This window comes from Dipodomys ordii, unplaced genomic scaffold (assembly GCF_000151885.1).
Source record: "Dipodomys ordii isolate 6190 unplaced genomic scaffold, Dord_2.0 Scaffold83, whole genome shotgun sequence".
Taxonomy (NCBI): domain Eukaryota; kingdom Metazoa; phylum Chordata; class Mammalia; order Rodentia; family Heteromyidae; genus Dipodomys; species Dipodomys ordii.
The window spans coordinates 645,196-671,780 of NW_012267299.1; the positions used below are offsets into that span (position 1 = coordinate 645,196).

The window sequence follows — 26,585 nt, forward strand, 5'->3', positions numbered from 1 at the left end:
CAGGCCGAGAGTTCAGGCCCCCCGACCGGACCCAAAAAAAAAAAGATTTATACTTAGATACACTATATTTGATAATATACAAATGTACTCAAATGAAGAGAGAAATCTGAAGATAAAGTTATGCAAATCAGGCACTAGGAATTGTATACAAATTTAAAATTCAGCAGAGAACTGATTGTGCAAGCTCAGAAAATGGCCAAACTCTTTAAAGGACTTGGGGGCTTGAGGAGACCTCAAGCTGCCACTGTGTCCAAAAGGTGTTTACTGTGAAGAGTCCTCAGGTGAGTTCTTTGGAGCTTTATGACAAAGATGGTACACCAGGGTTCATCAGAAGCAGAAATGGAGCCAGTGACCTTTGAAAATGTGGCCACAAATGTCACCTTGGGAGAGAAGGGCTTGTTGGATCTTTCCCAAAGAAAATTCTACAGAAATGTGACTTTGAAAATGTGCAGAAAATTTGCCTCTGAACAAGGAGAAAACACAAAATATGACTGCCAAAATCCCAGGAGAAATGTAAGGTCTAAAAAGGATAGAGAGACTCTGTGAAAAATATGGTATTCTTTGTGTAGAATCCTTCCAACAGTCTCTTGACAATATTATGGCTAAGAAACCTCTCCTCAGAGTAAAATGCAAAAACTATGCATTTGAAGAATTCCTAAGTCCTTCACTCATAAATAGGACTGTCAAAGTTCACACTGGACACACAAAATCTAGGAGCATCAGATTTTTTTTTTTGATCCATGGTGGGACTTGAACTCTGGGCCTGGGTGCTGTCCCTCAGCTCTTCAGCTCAAGGCTCGCTCTCTACCACTTGAGCCACAGGACCATTTCTGGTTTTCTGGTGGTTTGTTGGAAGTAAGAGTCTCACAGAGTTTCCTGCCTGGGCTGGCTTTGAACCATCATCTTCAGATCTCAGCCTTCTGAGTAGGTAGGATTACAGGTGTGAGCCACCAGCGCTTGGCAGCATGAGAAATTTTTTAAGAGGCTTTTTAATTGTAAGGAATGTGGCAAAGTCCTGAGGAGTTTGACTAACATTCAACTATATGAAATAACTAACACTGGAGATAAACCCTATGGATGTAAGCAAGGTGGAAAAGCCTTCACTTATTCCAGTGGTCTTCAAAACCATGAAAAAATTCACAGTGGAGACATATCCCATACATATAAATGCAGAAAAACACTCACTTTTTCCCACTGCCCTTTGTAGATATGACAAAATTCACACTGGAGAGAAACTCTATGGATGTTGGTGATTTGGGAAAGCCTTCATCTCTTTCTGTGACCTTCCAAGGTATCGAATCATACTGGATAGAAACTCTATATTGAAGGGGGAAAAAATCCTTCAACCATGTTATTTTTTTTGTCAATTTAAAATAATTCATACTGTGTTGTAGTTTAAAATATATCAAGGAGAAAGGTTTGAATATCAGAAGACCTTTCTAGCTCTCCTGAGAATGTTCCATGGATAGAACTCTCACCAAGGAAACATTCATGTTGATGTTTATAGTTAGCTCAGTTCAAACCACAGATATGAAGAAAAAATGATTGGAGAGAATTCATGACTAGAAGAAATATACAGAGTGGATCAATACCCATTGTTAAACTGAGTGTGGTGAAAAGCTTCTGTAATCCAAACCACATTGAAGCTATACATAGGAGCATCTGTGTCTCAGGCTGTTTCTAGGCAAAAAACATGACTACAAGAAATTACTCAAGGAAGAAGGACTGGGGATTCAGCTCCACATAGAATGCTTCCCTGGCAAGGAGGAGTCACAGAGTACTCCCTACTAGAAAAGCAAAATCTCTAAACCATGTATGTCCAATTTTTACTCTTGGAAATGGATTTTAAACTTGTTATGGTGATACCTGCTTATAGTTCCAGCTGCATATGAAGCTAAGGCAGGGTAATCATTTCAACCCATAAGTAGTCATCAGTGTGGCCCTGTTTTTTAAAGAAGCTTAATTGAAAAAGTGGATTAGGCTAGAATAATTTGTAAGGTTTCTTAAGAAAAATTGTGCTTGACTTTTAAATATGTTTTTTTAAACTAGTTCATTAGGTGTTCCTTGACTTACAACTGTGTTGGGTTACTGTGTAAATTCAGATACATCTGTAATTTTTCAGTTAGCTTAAGTTTGATGTAGCTTTTGCATAATTGTGGTTAATTGCCATTGAAGTGTTTATTAATGGTTGATATTTTCCTATTGAGCTCATGCTGGGTTTTTATACATTCTGGCTTCCTCTTACCAATAAGTAATGTTTGTTATATTATTTTACTTTTTGATTTTTAACAACATTCCTGAACATGACTCAACTGTTTTCAAATATCATGTATAATAAAAATACTATTTTTCATGTATTAAAAATATCACCATGTAATCATTGATTAGATCTAATTCATAAGTTTGCTAAATTATTCCTTTCAAAGGTTTGCTATTATCATGTGCATCCAACTAAAGCTGTTTTTTCACCATGTACATCTTACTGTCATTCAAGGGCTTTTAATGAAATTAAAATTTGGAAGGCAACAGTAAAAAAAAAAAAAAGTTGAAAAAATAGGCCAGTCTAGCATCAGACAAAAAGAAAAGAGAAAAAAGAAAAAGAAAAGAACAAAAAGCCATATTACAAGTGCCTGCATGCTCACAGCGGTTGAAAAGGTGAGAAGGGAAATCCTATAATAGAGATTTTGCTGAACAGGCAACGGGGCAGTCTTTGTTTAGGTTATATGTTCTATGTTGTCATCTAATGGGCAAGACTTTATTTTGATCCTAGTTAATAGAAGGCAGATGTCTGGCATTTGTTTCTAACCCATGTATGCCACTGTTTCTGTATGGCTAGTGGTCATGCCTGGCCCAGTATCTGAGGGGGAACCATGAATTACCATTAGTCGGGCATCCATATTTTCAGCAAGTAGGGAATAAATGGAAGACAAGGGCATCTTTGAGGTTGGTTTTTTTTTTGTACTTATTTTGGTATCTATTATAATGTCATCCTTGCTGATTCCAAATTTTGTATAAAAATTTAGCATGGAATTATTATCCTGTAACTATTAACCATCTGAGAGCTATTTTATTTGTATTGCTAAACTAGCTGCTCTGAACATAGCTAAGCTGTAGCCATTATAAGGTGAAGGCCCTTAAAGGGCTATCCTTCATCCACTTTAGAAGTTACCATCGATTAAATGAATAGATCAAATTCACCAAGAAGCATAGTTTTGACTTATCTACAATTGTCTAGACCTATTTGAAAATTCACTCTGCTCTATACTAACTGCTGTCAACTTTCTCTTCATTCAAGGGGTTCTGGGTCTTTAAATTAGCTTACATGGGAGAACTGATGGAAAGAACATGAGTCCTTTTAACAATTTGATATTAGACCTTTGTTCACTTGACGTAAATCTTTTCAGTTTTAGATCAATCATAAGAATTGAATAGGCATCCTATGTATCTCCTTTCTAGGAACACTGTGATTAAATAGTCAATCTCTAGGTCTGTGTGAGTCAGGCTGTTCTGACTGCCACTTTGACTAATTTATGTTTGCCTGTTCTTGTGACTACGTGGGCCTTGACTTTGGTGATTAAGTACTGCCACTAGTCCTCAGCAATGTGGGATTCCAGTTATTCCCAATGTAAGGACTGACATATAGGAAGAGCAATCACTTAGTAATCAAGAATGTTTAGGGCCTGCCCTACCCTCAAACATTATTGGAAAATAGCATGTCCCCTGGGCCCTTTCAGTGTGCAGAAACAGTTCTTCAGTGACTCAACACAGAATTACCTGGGAAAATTTAGTAAAAGTACAGATACCTAGGCCTTCTTATTACCATCCTGCTTCAATGGGTTTGGAACTCTATATGATCTATTAGCTCTCCTGGTGATTGTGATGTACACCAAACTTGGAGTGCCTTCCCAGGTGAGAATCACAGAGGTTAAACTATGTTTAATTGACTTGAGGTGAAACTGGACTATTTCAGCAAAGTTCATTATGAAGGTTTTCTTTCTTTCCTTTCTTTCTTTCTTTCTTTCTGTCAGTCGTGGAGCCTGAACTCTGGACCTGGGCGCTGTCCCTCAGCTCTTCAACTGTGCCAGAATACAGTCTGTTTTGTTGTAGGTTGATTGGTTGGTTGGTTGGTTGGTTGTTGTGGGGCCTGAACTCTGGGCCTGGGCACTGTCCCTCAGCTCTTCAGCTCAAGGCTAGCGCTCTACCACTTGAGCATCAGCCCCACTTCCGGCTTTTTCTGCTTATGTGGTGCTGTGGAATCGAACCCAGGGCCTCATGCATGCAAGGCAAGCACTCTACCACCGATCCACCTTCCCAGCCCCTTATGAAAGTTTTCAATTCAGTAAATATGCATGAGAAGACTGCTCTTGATAGAAATATAAACCTATAGTTCTATTCTACTATGTAAAATAATATATATAATGGAGGTGTATACATATATGTGTCTACCTGCTCCTCCTCTGAATCAGCAATGAAGGATAAAGTTTTTAAGTTAGCCATGATACTCAAAAGTCACAGATTTTGGTAACAATTTAACATGGACTTAATGCAAATGTTATCCTTCTTGTGTTCAACATATCTGTGCTCAAAACGGGCTGGGACGGTGGCTCAGTGGTAGAGTGCTTGCCTCCCATGCATGAGGTCCTGAGTTCCATTCCTCAGCACCACATAAACAGAAAAAGCTGTAAGTGGCACTGTGGCTCAAGTAGTAGAGCACTAGCCTTGAGCTGAATTGCTGAGGGACAGTGCCCAGGCCCAGAGTTCAGGCCCCACAACTAACCAATCAACCTACAACAAAACACTGTATTCTAGCACAGAGCCAGTGGCTCACATTTATAGCTATTCAGGAGCTGAGATTTGAGGATTATGGTTCCTAGCCAGCCCAGGAAGGAAAGTCTGTGAAGCTTTTATCACCAACTAACCAGCAAAAAGCTGGAAGCAGAGCTGTGGTTTAAGTGGTAGAGTGCTAAACCTGAGTGAAGAAGCTAAAGGGCAGCACCTGGGACTTGAGTTCAAGCCCCAGTGGTCACACACACACACACACACACACACCACCACCACCACCACCATCACAACGACAACAGAAGAAAAGCAGACTTTATTCTTCAAGGAAATAATGATGTAAGAACATAATATTTAGGTTTTGAATTCAGTAAACATATAGGAAATAGAAAATTGTTACTTTCTACCACCTAATTTACATTTTATACCCAAAGTATGTATCATTCTATAGGCATTACCCGAAGATTATGGAGTATTAAGGAAAGCCAGATGTTACAGCCTGAATTGTTAGCTGTACTTTAGATTTTGACTTCACAAGGCTATTTTTGTGAATGAATTAGAATAAAGTCCTGCTGCAAAAGAACCTGGAAAATCTGAAAGAACGATGAACATACTGCCTACCAGTTCTATGTTCTATGGTGGTTAGTAGACTTCTCCAAGATTTAATGATCTCATTGCTGATTTATAAAACTTTGTGCAGACAGCTTCAGCCACTGGTCTGTGAGGAGGCAGGAACAGAGGGTAATTCAAAACTTTTCTTTATGGCTGGTGAAGGAGCCTAGCAAGTAACTTGTGGTTAATCTCAAGTAGTGTCTCCTTCCTCTTCTCCCTCAAAAAACAAAAAGAGAAAGAAAGAAAGAAAAGACAGAAAGAAAGAAAGAGGAAAGAAAGGAAGGAAGAAAGAAAGAAAGAAAGAAAGGAAGGAAGGAAGAAAGAAAGGAAAAGAAAAACCTTATCTTTCTAGGATTTTGTAAAAGATTTTTCTAGAACCCATGTGGGAAGAAAAACAGCCTTGGCTTCCATCTTAAGAGGTGGATTGAAAGCTAAACATGAAATCTATAAGAAATTATTATCTTCCTGAGGTAGATAAAAGATTTCCTAAACAGGAAGAAAAAAATTACTAGCCAACAATTTACAAAGTAATAAATTGTGTATCTTTTTCTTTTAAATAGAAATTCTCAATTTGAAGTTGGGTGTATGACTCAAGCGGTAGAGTACTAGCAAGTATGACGTCCTGAGCCCATACTCTAGTGCCACTAAAAGAAAAAGGAGTGAATGTAATCATGACTATATACGCCTCAGCAAGTCATTGCATAAAAACATATTATAAAATGTTATTTAGTCTAAATTATTAAAAGATCTCCAAAAATTCAAAAACAGATCCATTAAAAGGAATAGTTAGTTGTATAAACATTAAAACATTTACTCATTTGCTTTATCCTGTAATATACAAAACATTTTTAATTCATAGTACCAACATTATAATTAATAGTAATATTACTGTTAGTGTTCTACACACACACACACACAGTGTGACATTTTTTGCTTTTGTTATTGTTTTTTTGAGGCAGGGCCTCACTATTTAGACCAAGTGAGTCTTCAAGCTTGCTCTGTAGCTCAGAATGGCTTTGAACGCATAATCCTTCTACCTCAACTTTTTTAGTGCTGGGATTGCAGGCATTCACTACCGCATCCGTTGACAAAGTACTTATTACGAGGATGCTTCCATCCAATTATAACACCTAGTGATATTGAAGTTGTCTACTTTGTATAAGTATACTCTATGATGTTTAAACAACCATAAAATCATCTAACAATACATCTCTCAATACACATTCCCATCATTAAGTGACACATAACTATGTATGTGTGTGTATATATACATATATGTATATATCATCTTTCACAAAAGGTAGCATATTCTAAGATGTTTTTCATCATGCTCTTTTTTTAATGCTTTAGGGAATATATACAAGTTGAATTTTAGTTAAAATTGATGTTTCTGTTTAACACCACATAGAATAGTCCAGGAGAAATAAGCTCATGCTGAAGTCAACTCAAGTACCTCTCAGATAAAAATAATTTGTGGACTTTGATTAAATCATAAACTATAAACCAAGGAGAATAAACATGTTTCACTCCTCTTCCTCCCTTGCCTTCTTTATTGTTTTTTGTTGTTGTTGCTGTTTTTTGTCAGTTGTGGGGCTTGAACTCTGCCTTGCCTTCTTTATTGACAGAAGCCTTCCCCCATGCCCCTCCCCCGCATACTAGATATGAACCTTGAGTCTAATCTCAAGTTTAGCAAGAGACATCTTGAGCACTGGTAAATGAGTTTAGCATCATGCAGGCCGAGCAACAAAGTATTGGAATCAATTATTCATACTGAAATAAGGATACTGGGTCTAACTGGCACCATCTGGTCTTCTTGGTGGATGAAGGTAAGTCCCACCCCAGGTGATGGGTGTGCCTGACTTCCTAGAGGCTGGAGCAGGGACTTTGACAATAGGTACTGGACCTGCCAGTCCTGTGCCATGAACTTGCTAGACTCTTGAGTTTTCTGTGACCCTGCCCCCTGACTATGACCCTATGTGGGCCCCTGCTCAGCTCAGCCACCATGTTGTACCATGCCTCTTGACTCCTCACTCTCTTCAGGTCACCATGCCATTCCTCTTTAGCTCTCCAGTGGAGTTCATCTGTTTTTTTTTTTTGGGGGGGGGGGAGATTGTTTACTGCTTTTTCTTTACTCTGTTCCTCTCATTCTCATAGCTCAGTTTCCTAACCATATTAAGTGTATTTGAGGCTGCAGATCTTTGGGAAAGAGTCCACCTTCAGTCCTTAGCTTTCTACTAAAAATTCCCAATTCAATCTAAAAATGTAGCTTCTCTGTATCTCACAACTGCAATCCCATATAATACTTGCCACATACTGGGTGCACATTAGAAAAGGCACTTCTGAGCTGAGATTGTAAAGTAGTACCTATTTGGGGAGAGGGTTAAAAAAAAATCCCTACAGTTATATTTGAAGACTGGCTTATAAATATTAGCAGAATCAGAAGGTCCTGACAATTTACAAAATAAACAGAAGCTGCTGGGGAAGGAGGGGACAAAAACCCCTCTTTTCTTACATTTTGAAAATTCTTAATCATGTATAACATGGTACAGATCTTCAAAATTACAAAAAAAAAAAACAAGAGAAAAAGACTGAATAGTGTGCCAGCTGACAAGCCCCAAATAAGTGAGAGGCTTGCATTCAAATGGAAGAAAAAATGGGAGGTAGGGAGGAGGAAAAAAGGGAACCAAAGGAAAATAAAGTATCTCACTTTTATAGCAGGCATATAAAAGTAGGTAGTCAGGTGTCAAGTTACAGGTGTAGAATTTTATCTCAGAAAACATAACAGCTGGGGCTGGGAAGGTGGCTCAGTGGTAGAGTGATTGCCTTGCATGTATGAGGCCCTGGGTTCGATTCCCCAGCACCACATAAGAAAAAAGAAAAAAAGCCAGAAGTGGTGCTGTGGCTCAAGTGGTAGAGCGCTAGCCTGGAGCTGAAGAGTTGAGGGACAGCGCCCAGGCCCAGAGTTCAGGCCCCACGACGGGATCCCCCCCAAAAAAAAAATGACAGCTGATACGTTTTAAATGTGTCATTCATCCCCCCCCCCAACACACCTCTAGGATAACATGGAGGAAAGAATTCCTTTCACAAAGAGGAGTAAGTCTATATAGCATGTATATGCAATGTTTATATATGATATATTTTCTATAGAACTACATTCTGCTGGGAAAATTATTAAGATTCTTATTAGGATGAGGGTCACAAAGTCTACAAATACAAACACCTTTTTCAATGTTGCTAATGGAAGCAACACTTTCCCCCCAATGGCAACATTGTAACTGTTACAATTATTCTGAAAAGCAACACAACTCGCCTAAATCAGAACAGCTGAAATGCAAATTCCTAGTCCCTCTGGAGGAAGCTCTTAATGAGGCTCCAGTTTTAACAAAATTACATTAAAAAGTACTCAAAGCAAAAGCTGATCTTAGAGGATTCTGCCCTTCACACCAGTCTGTTTCTGCAAGTTGTTTTTCTAAGATTTCGAACTTACTTTTGGAATGTGCCAGTAGATTTCATAGCTAAGACCACGAAAAGAAAAAAAAAGCTAAGCATTTCTTAAAAACTGCCATTTTTAGTATTGGTGGCTTTGAGGTTGTTTAATGCTTGTTCTTTACCAACTTTTAACTCAAATGCACGCGTTCATTCTCTCCAAACATACCAGGCACCAATTCTCCTTTGAGCGGACTTGGTTAAGTTTGTCCCTTCCTGAGTCGCTCAGTGCCAAACCCCACGCCGATTCCAGTACCTAGGAGTCGACTTTCCGCCTGTCCCACGGTCCTGCGGACGGGGCCGGGCGCGATCAGCCCGCCGCTAACCTTGCCGAAGGGCTCGGGTACAACGCCCGGCTCCACAGAACCGCTTCTGGACGGGGGGACTGGGGGGCCTGGCGGGGACCGCACCGGGAGCCCGATCCCTAGAGACGCCAGCCGTTCCGAAGGAGCCCGGACACGTCCCGGCAGCTAGCAAACCATCCGCCTTAGAAAAGCGAGATCGGTCTGTGTTTTTGACAGTTCTCTGGTCTACACGGCCCGAGGGGCGGACGCGAGCTCGGGGCAGCGGCCTAGGCCGGCCGGACACAGACTGAACCACACGGCAGAGGGCCGGCTTTCGGACCACTCCGGCCTTCCCCCGGACTGTAGGGGGCAGAGGGGGGGGTGAGGTCGGGGAGGGGGAGGCTCAGCCCCGGCCGGGATCGCGCCCGTCCGCCGCCTCCCGCCGGCCGCAGCTACAAGGGACACAGAGCTGGCGCGGGTTTCGGAGCCGACCGACGGGACCAGAGCTGCGACTGCGCAGTGGCCGTGAGGCGAAGTCAGTTTCCTGACTTTTACCGGAAGTGGCGTGCGTCACTTCCCGTCTCCCTCTAGCTGCCATCTTGCGTCCCCGCGTGTGTGCGCCTAATCTCAGCTGGTCTGCCCGAGACCCCCTGAGCGCCAACCCTAATCCCCCGCGCGGCCCCATTTCCGCTCCGACAAGGTACAAAAAAAGGCTGTGGACGCCGTCGTGGGAGGAGGACGGGAACGGGGGCGGGAAGTTCCCGGAAGGAGCGAGACAGGGAGGGACAGGGCTGAGGAGAGCAAGGCGATGCGACGGACGGGCGCCCCGGCTCAGGCCGACTCTCGGGGGCGAGGTCGAGCCAGGGGCGGCGGCCCTGGGGGCGAGGCGACGCCGTCTCTTCCTCCACCCCGCGGCGGAACCCGAGGACAGGAGCCTCAGGTACCGCGAGGCGTGCGGAGAGTGGCCGGGCCGGGTTAGGCCCTGGCTAGGCCGAGGCCAGGCCGGGGCCGGGGCGGGGAGTGCTGCCGGGCGCGGGGCCGAGCCCTTGTTGTGGGCCTGGGGAGGAGGAGGAGGAGGAGGGAGCGGAGGGAGGGGTGGGGAGAAGGGTTTCGAGCTCCGTGGGAGCCGAGATTTGGAGCGGGGTGGGGGGACCCAGGCCCGGGGCCTGCGTCGGGTGTGCATTCTCCTGCTGGTGGCTGGGGGAATAACGAGCGTGGAATGCTAGAGCCAGCCCAACCTTCTTTCTTCGCTGAGGATTTCCTCTTTCCTTTTTTTTTTTTTTTTTTGGGTTTTTTTTTGGGGCCTGAACTCTGGGCCTGGGCGCTGTTCCTCTTTTCTTTTTTTTTTTTTTTTTTTGGCTTTTTTTTCTCTCCTTTCTAGATGAAAGAAACTATCATGAACCAAGAAAAACTCGCCAAACTGCAGGCACAAGTGCGCATTGGTGGGAAAGTAAGTTGTACTCGTTTTTTGTTTTCCTTTTGAAATGCCCTTTGGATCGACTTCCACTACTTTGCCTAACTTGAGGATTCGCGGGGTGGGGGAACGGGAGGGTGGCCGGGGTGAGAAAGCACGTGAATAGAGAAGGATCCTTAAAACTTTTTTTAAAAATCGCATTTATGTAGTCTTTAGTGCTACAGTGTATAAATAAGAGTAGAAATGTTTCCTAAATTTAGCAGTAGGAAAAAACCGTCATTTCAATTAAGGCATTGTGCACACAATACCCTTGTGTAAAGTCGAATTTTGGTTGTTGTTGGCTGTTCTAGGGGGGGAAGCCAGGTTGTATGTAACACATGATTAGCACATGCTAGGCAAACCACTAACATTGAACTATATACATCTTCATCTTATGTTTTTTTTTTAAATTCCTTGATACATTTTTTCCTGTTATACTTTACCTTTTAAAATTAAGACTTTAATGTTTTCTGTACTGAATTCCCTTCAGGGTAATTGTGTATTAGGATACTTGACACCTTCCTAATAGATATATTTTGGAGTTTTTAACAGCAGTGACTTATAATTTGAAAATATTACCTAAGCAGATGTCCTTTTCTCACTTTGCAATTTTGGTAAAACTGAGGAAAGTACTGAATTTTAACGAATCAGATTTTGTTAATTGATTTTTCCTGGTAGACATTGATTCTCTTCATGCCAATTCTTTTTGAACTTGGTTTTTAGGTTGCTTGCTAACTAACTTAGTCTACTGTATACAGTAGTTATACCTAGTTATAGTTTCTATTGTGCTAGCACATTCCTAGTGTTTAGTTAGGTGTGGCAGCTTGGTGAAACAGAGCGTGTCTTTACTTGATAAAACTTGTGAGTCTTCTGTAGTACAAGTTTATTGCCTATTAAATTTTCCCAACTTTAAGCATTTATGCCTTCACCTAGAGTTTGCTGTGAGATAGCCCAAGGTCCAGATTAAATTGTTAAGATGCAGCTCTAGCAAGTTACTGGATTTGACCAAAAGTGAATATCCTGGATTTTTTTCCCTTTCTTTTGGTGATGCTAGTAGTCTTCACTATCTACACCTGCAACACAAACATTAGGTGTTTCTTATTTTTTCCACAGTTGATGATATATATCGTCACCTTTGGGTGCCAAAAACACATCCCACATTCATTCTGGTCCTTTTATGTATTCCATGTTGGTGTCAATAATCATTTTTTTTTCATACTGTTCTAGGAGTAATGTCTGTACAAGTTTGTCACTCTAATCTTTAGGCTTTCAGTTTTCAGAGGCACCACTCAAAAATCGCAGTTTCGAAGGATTTTTAAATCTGGTAAAGGATAAAGCATGAAACTTACAGAAAAGTATTTCTGTTATCATTGTAAAAACATTATCATAGGATGTAAATTTCAGTGGGTGTGTTTTGCCCTAGAGAAAATAGCAGGTATTACTTGGAGATAAATATCTTAATAGTCTTATATTTTGGGAGCTAATCAAAACAATGGTAATAATGTCATTAAGAAATGGATCTCTACACTTGTGAAATGTATGCTATGTAAGAATCCTGTAGAAATCTCTGGAAAATAGATTATCTGCATGATCACCTCATTGTGATTATTACATTTTTTTATGAGGATTTGGTAAGCAATGTGTGTATATATTAGTCTGTTGATATTTCTTATTAGTTGTCTAAGCTTTTATTATGTTTAATACTAGGTGTAAAGTCCATGCGGTGGGGGCTTTAAAACTTGTATTGGAGATAGGCTTGTTTTCAATATTGCAAAATAAAAGATGGGGGGGGTAATTGTAGGATTTACATTAGAAACAGAACACAATGTTTTGAAGAGGAAAGTAATAGATAAAGAAGAGTAGGCTGGTGTAGTTAGCTGCTTGTAATTTCCTTGAGTATTTACTGATTAAGCTCTGTATCAGTGAGCTAGATACTGAAATTTTTTAACATTAAACAGAAAGAAGGCTTCTGGGAGCTTGTATTCTAGAGAGAGCAGATAGATATTGTATTGTCTTTTGCACTTAGGAATAATGAAGAAGGGAAAGTAAACCAACATAGAATATGAGTGAGTCTGGGTTTTGTTGTTTTATATTGGGTGGTTGAGAAAGACCTGGTAATACAAAGAGCAGAAATATGTGTAAGGGAGGAGCTACATAGATGTTAGGGGAAGAGAGGAATGACACATGCATGCTCTAGGAACATAGCGTATTTGAAGAGCAGAAGAGATTTACCTGATTAAGGAGGTATGTTCAAGAGCAGCATATTAGATGCCAGACAGATCTTGGGGACCTTAGGTGTTACAGAAGTGTATATACACATTCATGTGATTACATCATACACTTATGTCTTTCCTGTGACTATCTACTTTGATCACCTGGAGTTTATAAAAGGACTTGGTTACTAGGACTTTGAAAAGACCTCCATACCTGACAAAATGAAAATACTAGAATTCATTAAGGATTTGTAGACAGGTCCTTTCCTTTCATCTATTTTTCTTCCATCTTTATCTCATCTGTTCAACTGTAGTTTGTGATTATAGTATAGTATAGTATAGTATAGAACCAAAGATCTGAATTAGAAATTATTCCTCTTTGATGTTTATTTCTATTGTATGAATGTACTTTTTTGCCCTTTTCTCCTCCTACTAGGGAACTGCTCGTAGAAAGAAGAAGGTGGTTCATAGAACAGCTACAGCAGATGACAAAAAACTTCAGTTCTCCTTAAAGAAGTTAGGAGTGAACAATATCTCTGGTATTGAGGAGGTAAATATCAAAACAAAATTTGGCTGGAGAATGTTCTGATGTCCATGCATCAATTCTCATTTGTAAGCAAAGTATTAGACATGCTTCTGCACTCTCTTCCCCATTTGGGGGATCTCAGGGCCTCCTTGCTCTCACTCAGCTTTTACTTCCTGGCTGGCACTGTAAGCATTAGTCCCACCTCCTGTCCTATGCTTCTATCCTATAAATGAAGATTGGGGAGATTGTTAAGTCTGAAAGTTACTTGATTGCACATTAGAGTCCAGGAAAATTTTTACCTATGCTTCAAAATGAAATACTAAATTCATTAGCCAGACTTGAGTTTTTGTTTAATAAAAAGAGACTTTGGTGGACATTGCTGATTTATTTTTTTCTTTATAGGTGAATATGTTTACAAACCAAGGAACAGTGATCCACTTTAACAACCCTAAAGTTCAGGCATCTTTGGCAGCAAATACTTTCACCATTACAGGCCATGCTGAGACAAAGCAGCTGACAGAAATGCTTCCCAGCATCTTGAACCAGCTTGGTGCAGACAGTCTGACTAGTTTAAGGAGACTGGCTGAAGCTCTGCCCAAACAATGTGAGTGTTCTAACAGGGAATTTACTGGGGGTAACTTGAATAACTTGTTTCTTTGATCTCAGGGGTCAGACTTGCTAAGAATTTCTTTAGACTTGGAAAATTTGTACCTGATTTTAAGCCAGTGTTTACAGTGTTAACCTTTGCTATGACCACTTAGCTAGTTTGCTTATTTTGAATCAGACTGATGCTTTTTACCTTTTTAGCTGGAAATTATTAAAATGTTAATTTTGGGTTTGTTGCTAGCAACATAACTTGGAATTTATTAAAATACGTTACATAATTAGTATTTCCACTTACATGTCATTTTTGTATTGAGACCTGGACTCTTCTAGTTATTTGGACACACAATAAATTATGACTGTAGTTTTGGATTTCTTCAATTGTATTAGAAATCATATTAATTTTAAAGAGATAACCTGCCAGTATTTTGGCGTTTTAAATTACAGTGTGGGATTTTGTTCAGGGAAGAAAATGAGTTGAGGAAGTGTATATTAGGGGATGTAGTAACTTTAAGTTTTTCCTTTAAAATTTGAATACAGAAGCAAGGTAGAAGAGGTTTATGACTGACTTAGTCACCATGATTTTCCATGAGTTGACAAACTATGCGTTGGCTTACATTTTTTTTTTTGTCACATAAACATTTAAAGGTATTAGTCTTAGCTTTCTAGGGCAACAGTAGGCTTTTGAAGTATCCCACCAAGTATAGATATAGGGAAGATACTATATAATCTTAACTCTTGGGTGTAGTTTATAGTTCACATTTTGTGTGATAAAAGTGGATGCTTCACTAAGAGTTATTTCAGTAAATGGTTTTTTTTTTTTTTTGAGTCCAGTTGTGGGGCCTGAACTCTGGGTCTGGGCGCTGTCCCTCAGCTCTTCAGCTCAAGGCTAGCGCTCTACCACTTGAGCCACAGCGCCACTTCCGACTTTTTTCTTTTTGCTTATGTGGTGCTGAGGAATCGAACCCAGGGCCTCAGGCATGCAAGGCAAGTGCTCTACCACTGAGCCACTTTCCCAGCCCAGTAAATGTTTTTTGAGTAAGTTCTGAATAAAGATACTTGAGAAGATGGCCTTGCTTTTACACCTCCCCAATATATAAGTCTTAACCATCATTTTGCTGTGTAGGTGATATGCTCTCAAGAACTGGTTGGCCAGAAGAGTTCAAAGAATAGCTGGAAATTTTTTGTTAGCTATTATTTGTATTAGCTATTACTTATATAGTGGTCATTAGTACATAGCAGAATGTCATGTTATTTGGTACTTAGGTGAAATCTCGATTTCATATTTGGTACTTGGTGAAATCTCAATTTCATTTGTCATATGAATATGTTATTTGTTCATTTGGTTGATGTATGTTGAGAATGTAGGGATATATATGTTACATGTATGTTTCTCTTGTACAGCTGTGGATGGAAAAGCACCACTTGCTACTGGCGAGGATGATGATGATGAAGTTCCAGGTAAAGCTTTCACTGTAGTATAATGTAAAGAACTGTAGCAAGGGAGAATAAGGGGCTTTTCGGGTCCAGTTACCTTGGGTAAGATAATTGAAGGGAGGATGAGCAATAAACACCTCAGTTAGAATGAGGAAAATAATGTGTTAATTAACTAGGAGTTAGGTTTGGGCTTATTTCTGTTGGAGATACAAATAATTACATATATTGTAATCTAAGTATAACTAACTACACACCATAAGTTACCTAGGAATCCCTGAATTTATAAGAAGACATGGAGAATTGCTTCAAAATCTTGGGATATGATTGTTCCAAAATCTGAGGCAGAATAACTCCTTTGGCAACCATGAGGCGTTTTTCTCATTATTGGATAATTTACTTGGATTCTTTTTATAGGGGAAAGGTCACACAGTGTAGTCAAGTGTGACTCAATCTTCTGCCTTTCAGACATGTACCACCACCTATAGCCAATTTACCTTGATGTAAAGCAAATTTGTATTGGACAGGGGATTCATAAATACTGACACTTTGAATCCTTCAGACAGGAATTCATAGGAACCAAGGAAATATTAAAGTGTATGGTGTGGTATTTCATATACATACCTCCACACACACACACAACACACATACTCATCGATCAGTGTATGGGGCCTGCACTCTGGGCCAGGGTGCTTTCCCTCAGCTCTTCAGCTCAAGGCTAGCACTCTACCCCTTGAGCCACAGCGCCACTTCTGCTTTTTTTCTGTTTATGTGGTGCTGAGGAATCGAACCCAGGACCTCATGCATGCAAGGCAAGCACTCTACCATTGAGCCACCTTCCCAGCCCATATTGTTTAATTCTTGTAGTGGGAGGTGTTAGGAGAAAGACATTCTGTAAGCAAGATGCTTATTGTCAATTTACACAAAAGCTCTAAAACACACTTTGCAATGTCAAATGGATAACAGTCTCATTAAAAATGACACCTTTAAATTATAGCATTTATCACCTATCAAGCTATAATTATTTGGAGGTTGACTTTAGAATTGTTTTTTTTTTCCCTTTTCTAGATCTTGTGGAGAATTTTGATGAGGCTTCTAAGAATGAGGCAAACTGAATTGAGTCAACTTCTGAAGAAGATATAACTTGAAGAAGTTACAGGAGCTGCTATTTTATAATATGACTGCTTTTTAAAATTCTTTTGTTTATGGGTCTGATAAAATCTAGATCTCTTAATATTTTTAAGCCCAAGCCCCCTGGACACTGCAGCTCTTTTCAGTTTTTGCTTATACAAAATTCATTCTTTGCAGCTAATGAAGCTGATAAAGCCTGGGAATAAAGGTTGAAACAAAGGTTAATAAAATTGTTTGCCTAGTAGATAGTTTCTTTTTTTGGTGACACTGATGTGTGTGGACACAGCAAAGTTGTTTACAAAGCTAATCAGCTTTCATAATTGTTTATGGAAAAGTGTAATCCTACCTACTCAGGAGGCTGAGATCTGAGGATCGCAGTTCAAGGCCAACTCTGACTTATCTCCAATTAACCACCAGAAAAACTGGAAGTGGTGCTGTGATTCAAGTGGTAGAGCACTAATCTTGAGCTGAAGAGCTGAGGGACAGTGCCCAGGCCCAGAGTTCAAGCTCCACAACCAGAAAAATAAACCTTTCTCCAGCAGCACTGGGATATTCATTCCATGGTTGGAAAGTGGTAGATGTGAGAATAGATAAGGGTAAGTAGGGAGCTCTTTCCACCTCAGTTTATAAAGTAGGGACTAGATATAACCTTAAGTTTAGACTTGATCTCCACATCTATTCTGTGCAGGATAGTCTATTAAGTGATGGAGAAAAAGTAATGTTAGAATGTCTGCTTGGTCATATTGTCCCTTCTTTAAATGTTAATACAATAGAATTGATTGCATATAGCTTTAGAATTAGACTGTGTGACTTCAATAATCAGGAAGCTGGTGGTTACCACTGAACAATACATCTCTGACTAAAGAATTGGTTGCAATTGTGTTGAAGCAACTACACAACTTTAAACTTTACATTGCAAGAATTGTTACTTGTAATTGGTGTCAAGACCAATAGTTATTTCTATTACATTTAAATGTTTGGGTTTTTTTAAGGTGATCTGCATAGCTCAGGCTGTTGAACTGTAGTCTTACTTCAGCCTCCTGGGATGATAGAAGTGTGCCATCATTCTGGCTCTTAAATGTTTACTCTAATTTTCAGTCTTGGACAACTGTATGTAAAAGTCACTGAGTTAATTGAACCAAAAATCAAGTGCAGTGTATGGTATTTGCACATTGATAGTCCTATTTTCTTCAAAGGATGTATATCCTGTTAAAAAGTATATTGCAGCTTAATAGCTATTATCCTAGCTACTCAGGAGGCTGAGATTTGAGGATCAAAATTCAAAGCCAGCCAGGCAGGAAAGTCCCTGTGGTACTAATCTCCAATTAACCACCAGAAAACTGGAAGTGGCACACTGGCTCAAAGTGATAGAGCCCTAGCCTTCAGCAAAATAACTCAGACTGACCAAAAAAAGTACACTGCTGCAAAAACAAGGACTAATGTAGGTTTCCAGATTACTGTGAGTCAGGTTGGACTGCTATGCATTTATATCAGGCCTCAGGGATAGAGCAACCACTGTGTGGCATTCTGAGATAGGATAGAGCTGCTACTGAGAAAACTCTGTACTGAGCAGACTGGAGTGGACCTGAGGATTCACATTCCAAGCAGTGCTGCTCCTGCTGGTCCACTTGTGCTTTTGAGTAGCATAGTTGTAAGTGTTCTCAATCTTAACCACCTGTGGAGATAGCTATTCTTCCTTTCTAGCTGTGTGACTTGGATCTAGAAGAAAGGATGATGGGAAGGAGTGTGACTGTCTAGGTAGGCCTGGCCCAGGGCAACTTGTTTATTCTGTACCGGTGCTATTTAAACCTGTTAGGCTTTCAACAAGAGAACTTTGACCTCAAATATTTTGAAAGTTCATATTTCATATAGATGCTGGTGGTTCATGCCTATAAATAATCCTAGCTAAGTTACTCAGGAGACGGATCAAGGTTCAAAGCTGGGCAGGAAAATCCATTACAGTCATCTCTAATTAACCTTCAAATGGAACTAGTTGGGTGCTGGTATAATCCTAGCTACTCAGGAGGCTGAGATCTGAAGATTGCAGTTCAAAGTCAGCCCAGGCAGGAAAGTCTGTGAGACCTAATCTCCAATGAACCACAAAAAACCCGGAAGTGGTGCTGTGGCTCAAAGTGGAGTGCTAGCCTTGAGCAAAAGAGCCCAGAGACAGTGCCCAGGCTGAGTTCAAATCCTACGCCCAACCAAAAAAAGATGGAACTATGCCTCAAGTGGTAGAATGCTAGTCTTGAGCAAAACAATGTTCAAGGACAGTGTCCACACACTGGACCAGCCTCCCCCCCCAAAAAAACCCAAAGTTTATTTCAAATGATAGGCTGCTTGCTCTGAATTAGGAAAGTTTTATAACCTCTCAATGTCAAAGTAGCTAGCTAGGATTATGCTGCAGCTAACAAATGACCAAAATTTTTAGTTGCTACAAAGGTTTGTCACACTTGCTAGTGTGCCTGTGGTTGGGCTCTATTTCAGGAGCAGCCTTGAATTGGAACACTGCCAATCTCCTGACAGGCATAGGATGGCAAAGCACCAGCTGGCTGGGAAGCAATGCATATCATTAATGATCACATTTCATCAGCTAGAGGAAGCTGCATGTGTAGTCATGCGGATGGCCATGGATTGTGGAAGGCTGAGCACTTCACCATCTCCCAGAGTAGGAAAATAGAAACACAAATAATACAATTTACCATATTCTTGGGATTTTGTTCCTTTCTACAATTCCTATTGCTGCTATTATATGTGACAGTACTACAACTTGTTTTGTCAAAAATCATAAGAGGTGGGCTGGGAAGGTGGCTCAGTGGTAGAGCGCTTGCCTTGCATGCCTGAGGCCCTGGGTTCGATTCCTCAGCACCACATAAGCAAAAGAAAAAAGCCAGAAGTGGCTCTGTGGCTCAAGTGGTAGAGCACCAGCCTTGAGCTGAAGAGCTGAGGGACAGCACCCAGACCCAGAGTTCAGGCCCCAAGACCAGACGCCCCCACAAAAAAAAAATCATAAGAGGTGCATGCATCATAAGATGAGGAACCTGTCTGTCTTGTGTTTGCTCTCCAGTTCTCCTGTCACACAATCTGGTAGTAATGCAATTGAGATTTAAACGTGGTCTGTTCTTTCAAGCTTATTGGAAACAATGTTTAAGGTATTGAAAGATTAGAGGAGTGGACAGTTCTGGTCTGGATGATAATTTCTTAGCTTTTTTTTTTTTCTTTTGATTCTGAGGCTTGAACTCAGCCTGGTACTCTTATTTGGCTTTCTGGTGCTCTACCACTTAAGCCTTGTCTCCAGTCCAGCATTTTGCTGCTTAATTGGAGATGAAGTCTCACAGACTTTTCTGCCCAGTCTGGTTTTGAATTTCAATCTTCTGGTCTCAGTCTTCTGAGTAGCTAGGACAATAAGCATGCACTACTAGTGCCTTGCTGTTCACATTTTTTCCCCTAAATCCTGGGGCTTGAACTCAGGGCCTGGGCACTGTCTCTGAGCTTCTTTTGCTCAAGGATAGCACTCTACAACTTGGGCCACAGTGCCACTTCCAGCTTTTTCTGTTTATGTGGAACTGAGGAACCCAGGGCTTCATGAATGCTAGGCAAGCACTCTATCACCAAGCCACATTCCCAGCCCTATTTTATCAAGTAGTTGTACACAGAGGTTATAATTAAGTCAGATTATGAGTACACCACTTCTTGATCAATGTAATACTATTTACACTTTTTTAAGATCAGCTCTAAACAAAACTCGTTTTCAGATAGATCTGAACCAGAACTACACTAATGAGATATGCATTTCTTGACTGAACTTACAAGTCACCACCTTTATATCTGTTGAAACAAGCTATAATGTACTTTTGTGGTCCCGATAATACCTCTATAGTAAATAGGGAGGACAGCTTCATTCTAAAACTTGGAAACAGAAATGGGCAAAGGTACCTGATTTCCGCTTATCCTTTTCTTTCTTCACTGATAGACTCAGGTTCTATAGTAGCTCTTCCTGCCCCTCCCCGCAGTAAGGAATATAGGTAGATAGAAAAATCAACAATTGAAAAGTCTTGAGGCAATTAACAGTTTTCTGCTTTTCCGAAACCATGATTAGAAAAGCCTTCTTGCACAAGTTTTCGTCACTCCAATCAGCACAGTCTTGAATGCCATTTTTGCTGCAAGTTTTGGGAATGCAGGCACAATCCATGATGAAAACAGTATCACATCTCCAGCCTGAGCAGTTTGGACACTGTGAAACTAGACAAGTGTATTTGTTTTTAAAACTGTAATTGTTAAAATGTCAACGTAGATTGGAAAAGGTACTCTTGCACAAGAAATTACCCTTTGGGTCTTAATAATACAAGTGAAAACCTCTACTAGGAAAATCACAGATGTTTATTAGAGAGTCTACATGTCATTCGAAAAGCCAAGAAGAGTACTACCTCTTCCCATCAGCCTAAAGCTAAACATGCTGACATATTCTATAAACAAAGAAGGGCCCATTTAAATATGTTCAGTCAGCAGGGGACAAAAATCAGGGCTAACTGGCAGCTAACCAGAAAATGGATGTCTTCATCTTTCTCTTCATTTGTTACCAGAAAATTGCTCTCCATACGTCCTAGGATATATTTCAATTTTTATCCTCCATGATGACCAAAGGGCAGGAAACTGTCTAGTCAGTGTATTTTTTGAGAAAGCTTTTATTTATCATGATGCATTGGAACAGTACCTACTACCATGTTTTAGAGTAACACAGCCTTGCTATAAAGTGACCAGCAATGCTGCTCAAAGTTAAACGACACTGGGAACCTGGAGAGGAACAAAGAAGAAAGTGCAGAAGAAAGGGCAAGGGAACAACCAAAGTTAGCAATGAAGTCTGGAGTACTAAAGCGTTCAACAGACTTTTCTTTGTTCTTCACCAAGTGGAATATGATACAGTCAAGAGGTGTTCACTAAGAGATTAGGTTACTTAGGTTAATCCTTGCAAAACTAGTTCTATGTACTTCCTACCTAGAGAACAGGCACCATCTAATAGAATGCTAAAATTTCCCTTCCCTACCTTTTTTCCCCTTCTTTCTGGTTGTGCTTTTTGTTTTGTTTTGTGTTGTTGTTTGTCAGCCGTGGGGCTTGAGCCCAGGGCCTGGGCACTGTCCCTGAGCTCTTCTGCTCAAGGCTAGTGGTCTACAACCTTGAATCACTTCCTGTTTCCTAGTGGTTAATTGGAAGTAAGAGTCTCATGGACTTTCTTGCCTGGGCTGGCTTTGAACCATAATCCTTAGATCTCAGCTTCCTGAATAACTAGGATTACAGGTATGAGTCACCCAGCTCCTTTCTGGTTTTTTGATGGTGGTTCTGGACATCGAACCCAGGACCTTGAGCATGCTAACCATGCAGCATACCACTGAGCTACATGGCATTCCTGGGAGAAATTCTTAATTGTAGAGATAAATATCTTTAAGGAAGGTTTGTAAGTGTGTGTGTGTGTGTGTCAGTGCTAGGGCTTGGACTCAGGGCCTGCGTACTGTCCTTGAGCTTTTTCCCTCAAGGTTAGTGTTGTACCACTTGAGCCAATGTTCCATTTTCAGTTTCTTGGTGATTAGTCACAGTCTCATGGACTTTTCTGTTCACTTGAGCAGATCTCTGTCCCTAAGATGCAAGGATTCAAAGCAGCAGTCACTGGTCCCTTGGCCGTTGATTTGTGTTCCTGAAATGTAAAGATAGGGATTATAAGGTCAAGAACACATTCCTAGTTTTCCCTTACTGATCCAGTCGTTTCTTGCATCACACACCTTGCCCACATATGTCCAAGTCTTCTGGTTGGGACACTTGAAGATCAAGCTTTGTGGGAGACTATTGGGTACTTGTCCTATATTATTAGACAAAGACATTTTTTTCTAACAGAAAATAATTGTACATAATGTATTACATTATAATTCTCATTTTTAAGCATTCTTTATTTTAGTTATTTTTAACCATTCTTTAATTTTGATCATTTGTCCACCTTACCACACTCAGTAGCAGATTCATCTTCTCCATAGCTGCAGTCCACCTTGGCGATTACAAAGCAGAGAGAGACAAACTTGTAGTGAGGTCCTCGTACAAGAAGCCCAGGTACTGTAAGGCTGTCTTGCATAGGTTGACTCTGAAAAATTTGCAAGACAAGTCCTGCATGCGAACCCATGCATGCATGTATGCTAAAACATCAGGCTTCTTGCTGTTGTTCATTTTTCCATTAGTTTTCCCCCCTTTTTCTTCCTTTTTCTCACCTCTACTTCAAGACTCTCAGCCTGCTTGGCTTGCTTGCATTTTATGTTGGTGTATGGATATTTATTTTTGCAAAACTGTTGACATTTGGCAAAGACATATAGACTCACTCGTCCAGAGAAGTAGCAGTCAGTGGCAAGGAGTTCAGTGGTGGAGAGCCAACATCCCCAAATGTCATTTTTTTTTTCTGTGAAACTTGCTGGACCATGTTCTAGGTGGCATGCCTCTATCAATCTCCATCCCGTTTCCTTCATTGGGACCACACATGGGTTTCTTGCTTTTGCCAACTCTGCTCAAGTCTTCCGTGGCTTCATTTCTGGCAATACCAGGCCTCCGTGCTCCATCCCACATGCATTCCTGAAAGCCTGCTGGGTGCCAGGGCTGAGGTTAGAAGGATGGCTTTGCCTCCAGGACACATTCCAGAACAGATGATTACATACAAAGTGATGAGTCTGGGTTGAAGTTTACCCAGGAAAGATGGCACACCTCCCTCAAGTCTGTGGAAACCTGAGATTCCTTTTAAACCTTTGATGTGTCGGTCAAATGAGCAGTAAAAGAGAAGAGAGCAAATCCTGGACTGTGACGTGTGTGTGTGTGTGTGTGTGTGTGTGTGTGTGTTAAAACTGCATAAAAGTCATTGCTGCTGGACAACTGTCCTACAAAATCGTACCCAGCACCCATCCCAAACCAACTTGGTGTTATTTTTCATCTCTCTTCCCCACATACCTCACTTTTGGTGCAGGACAAAGTCCTTGTCCAGTCAGAGCACACACATTCTTTCTAAGGAACCTGTCTAAAGCTGAGTTTCCCTCCAAGACTCCACTCCAGTCTCTGCTCCTTCATTGCCAAGTCCCTTCAACACCAGTCTTAGCTGATTTCCCAAATTGCTGAAAATATATATCATCTCAACCTAACCTAATTTAGTTCCTAATTACATGGTGTCCTCTAATCAGTCTCTCTAATTGCAGTGGAATTTCCTTGAAGGTAGAGACCATATCCTGTGTAAATTTCAGAGTCAGGCTGGCCTGGCTTGTTTGGGTAGTTGCTAGATTTGATTTTGGTTAAGTTGTCTAACTTCTCTGAGTCTCTGTCATAATAGTGTTAACAGCTACCTTTCAAGACTATTGAGAAAGATGAAGAAGAAATGACTAAAATTTCCAGAGCAACAGTTGGCACATAGCACAAGGCAACTGCCCATCATGAATAGGTTAACCCATTTTGGAAGGATGGAACATAATAAACACACTCTTGTATGTGGAGTGAATATAAATGGCCACTCACCCAGGCTTGCTGGTTTTACAGGCATTCCAAAGGTGATCCCAAGACCAATCAGAGCAACGATAACTGCAAGGAATGCCACACAGGAAACCAGAAGACACTTTTGGGTGGGAGGCCAGGTGTGAACTGTCACAGCAAAACACACAAAACAAAAAAGAACATGTCTTCATCAAAGGTCAGAGGTTTGCGTCAGGGTTAACAGTGTTAATTAGCCCAGTGTTGTCCACGGTGTTCTCAATGTGAAGGGCAGAAATGAGAATTACCGGCTCTTAAATGTGTGCTTTTGATGACCGTGGTGCCTTTCCTGTTACTGTTTCTAATTTGATCTGAACAACCAGCCTCGTGATGGTGAGTGGTTATTGCTACCCTAGGTGTGAAGTTTGAGTCATTAAGAGGAAGAGGTGGGGCCCTGTGGAAGGTGAGGTGATTTCTCAGATTTCTATGGATATAAATGGAAACATCTCTCTTCAAACTTCAGCCTTCAGGTCTAGCAAGGGACACTTTTCATCATTGTTTCCCCAAGCCTAGTTCTCAGATGACTTATATCAGAGTACAAAAGGAAATGTAGATCCTAACCTTATCCTAAATATGCAGAATCTAGCTCTCCAGGAGGAGGGGGATGTGTACAGGGCCTGTACATATTTTATAATCACTTGGCTCATTCTTTGTACACCAAAGCTTGAGAATCACAGCCCTATCACCTGGCAGGATACAGATTATGGTCCTGGGATCCTATAAGGCATTCCCAGGCACAATCCACCATTCACTCCACATCAAAGAGCAAGACAGAAGGATGCTCCCCCATACCTTGGCTTGCCATGAATAGGAAGAATGCCAGACCATTCCTGATCATGTACATCAGTCACAGCTGCACCATCTTCTAACCCTGGGTGACTCTGAAGTATCCCAATAGCCAGTGAGCCTAAACCTCTGTGCCTATGGCATTCCCAGGGAAAATACATTCAATGTCTGTAATGATTTCAATCTGAAATGATTCCTATGGGCTTATGGATCTAGAGGGTTGATTGATGGTTGGCTCATGAGTGTTCTGACTTCACAGATAGGTTAATCCATTGATGGATTGCTCTCTCTCTCTCTCTCTCTCTGTGTGTGTGTGTGTGTGTGTGTGTGTGTGCCAGTACTGGGGCTTGACCCTGAAATCTCAATTGGCTTTACACTCAAGTCTGGCACTCTACCATTTGATCCTCACTTCCACTTTGGGTTCTTTGCTGGTTAATTGGAGAGTGCTTCATGGCCTTTTCTGCCTGAGCTGGCTTTGAACCAGGATCCACAGATCTCAGCCTCTTGTGTAGCCTGGATTATAGGCATTAGCCCCTGGTGCCTGGCTTGGAGTCATAATTTTACGACACTAGTTTTAGGCCATGCTAAGAGGTGAGGCCTACTGCTGAAACCTTGGGAACTAAACAAGAAAGCAAGCTACTTGCAAGCAGTCCCTGCTGCTCTACAGCCACAGCCTGCAAGGTGTTTAAGAATCCAATGCAAATACAAACAGTTAAAATAGAAGTAGATCTTAAAAAAGATTTAGACTTAAAATAGACCCACAACATTAAAATGGAATTAGAACAATAACGCCTGACCTTATTTCCTCAGTGGCTGTTACATAATCAGAAACCATTCAAATGCAGAGCAGCAAACGGGGTTTCTGAGCCCATACAGGTCTGAGGGCCAGGCTGGGTGGTGGGACACTGTAGAGAGATGGGTTGGGTAATGCAGAAAGGTTTGAAGTGCAAATTCTCACTCAGCGCTCAAGGCTGAAGTGGACATCCACTTCCACATATGCAAAAATACAGGTGCACAGAGCCAGGGTGACTGGGAGGTTCAGCGGCCGTGTCTAGAAGTGCATTGGGCCTTGGGCCTGCTTTCCTCACTTGCTGCTGAGTGAACCCATTAGATGCAAGTTCATCCTCTGTACAGAAGAGGGCAGCAGAGAGCAACAAATGGGACCCGATTCAATTCAATTGCCCCGATTCTGGCCAATGACCACCATTCTTGCTGTTTGCTTGGGAGTGTGGTCACCAGCAGGACTGGAAGGCCTGGCAGATTCTCATTTCTCATTTGCCAGGGATGACTCACTAGTACATCTTAAAGTGTTTGGAGGTAAATCCTCAATTCCTTGCCTTTGCATTATGATGTAACCTCCATGAAGGGTGGTTATGAACTTTCAAATATACAGTCTCACTGACTTTCAGAGGGAGGCTGTGAGGCAAACACAATTTGTAGGATTATTTAATTGACAAAGGAACATAGGCTTACATTGTGAACACTTGTCCAGTCTTCCATAAATAGCTAGTAACTGAACTGGACTTATATCCCAGTCTCCAAAAAGCAAATTGAGCTTAGTTTTTCCTATGAAATCATCTTTTCTCAGATTTCCTGGATAGTTTTTCAAGGATCCACCAATTATCTCTAAGAATTAAGAATTAAGCTGGGGGGGGCTGGGAAGGTGGCTCAGTGGTAGAGTGCTTGCCTTGCATGCATGAGGCCCTGGGTTCGATTCCTCAGCACCACATAAGCAAAAA

At 41.0% G+C, this 26,585-nt stretch overlaps 1 protein-coding gene across 2 annotated transcripts; it reads left to right on the forward strand.

Annotated features, from left to right (window-relative positions):
* The first annotated feature begins 9,721 nt into the window (after positions 1–9,721).
* Positions 9,722–16,767, forward strand: Btf3 (basic transcription factor 3). 2 transcript variants are annotated; one of them, XM_013025298.1, is made up of 6 exons: positions 9,722–9,861; positions 10,543–10,611; positions 13,264–13,377; positions 13,756–13,957; positions 15,361–15,417; positions 16,459–16,767. In XM_013025298.1, the coding sequence occupies exons 2-6, from the start codon at positions 10,543–10,545 to the stop codon at positions 16,503–16,505; spliced, it is 489 nt and encodes a 162-aa protein (XP_012880752.1). In that variant the 5' UTR covers positions 9,722–9,861; the 3' UTR covers positions 16,506–16,767. The 2 variants fall into 2 exon arrangements, with proteins under 2 accessions (XP_012880752.1, XP_012880751.1); XM_013025297.1 differs by having other exon boundaries at positions 9,728–10,101.
* Positions 16,768–26,585: the final 9,818 nt, after the last annotated feature.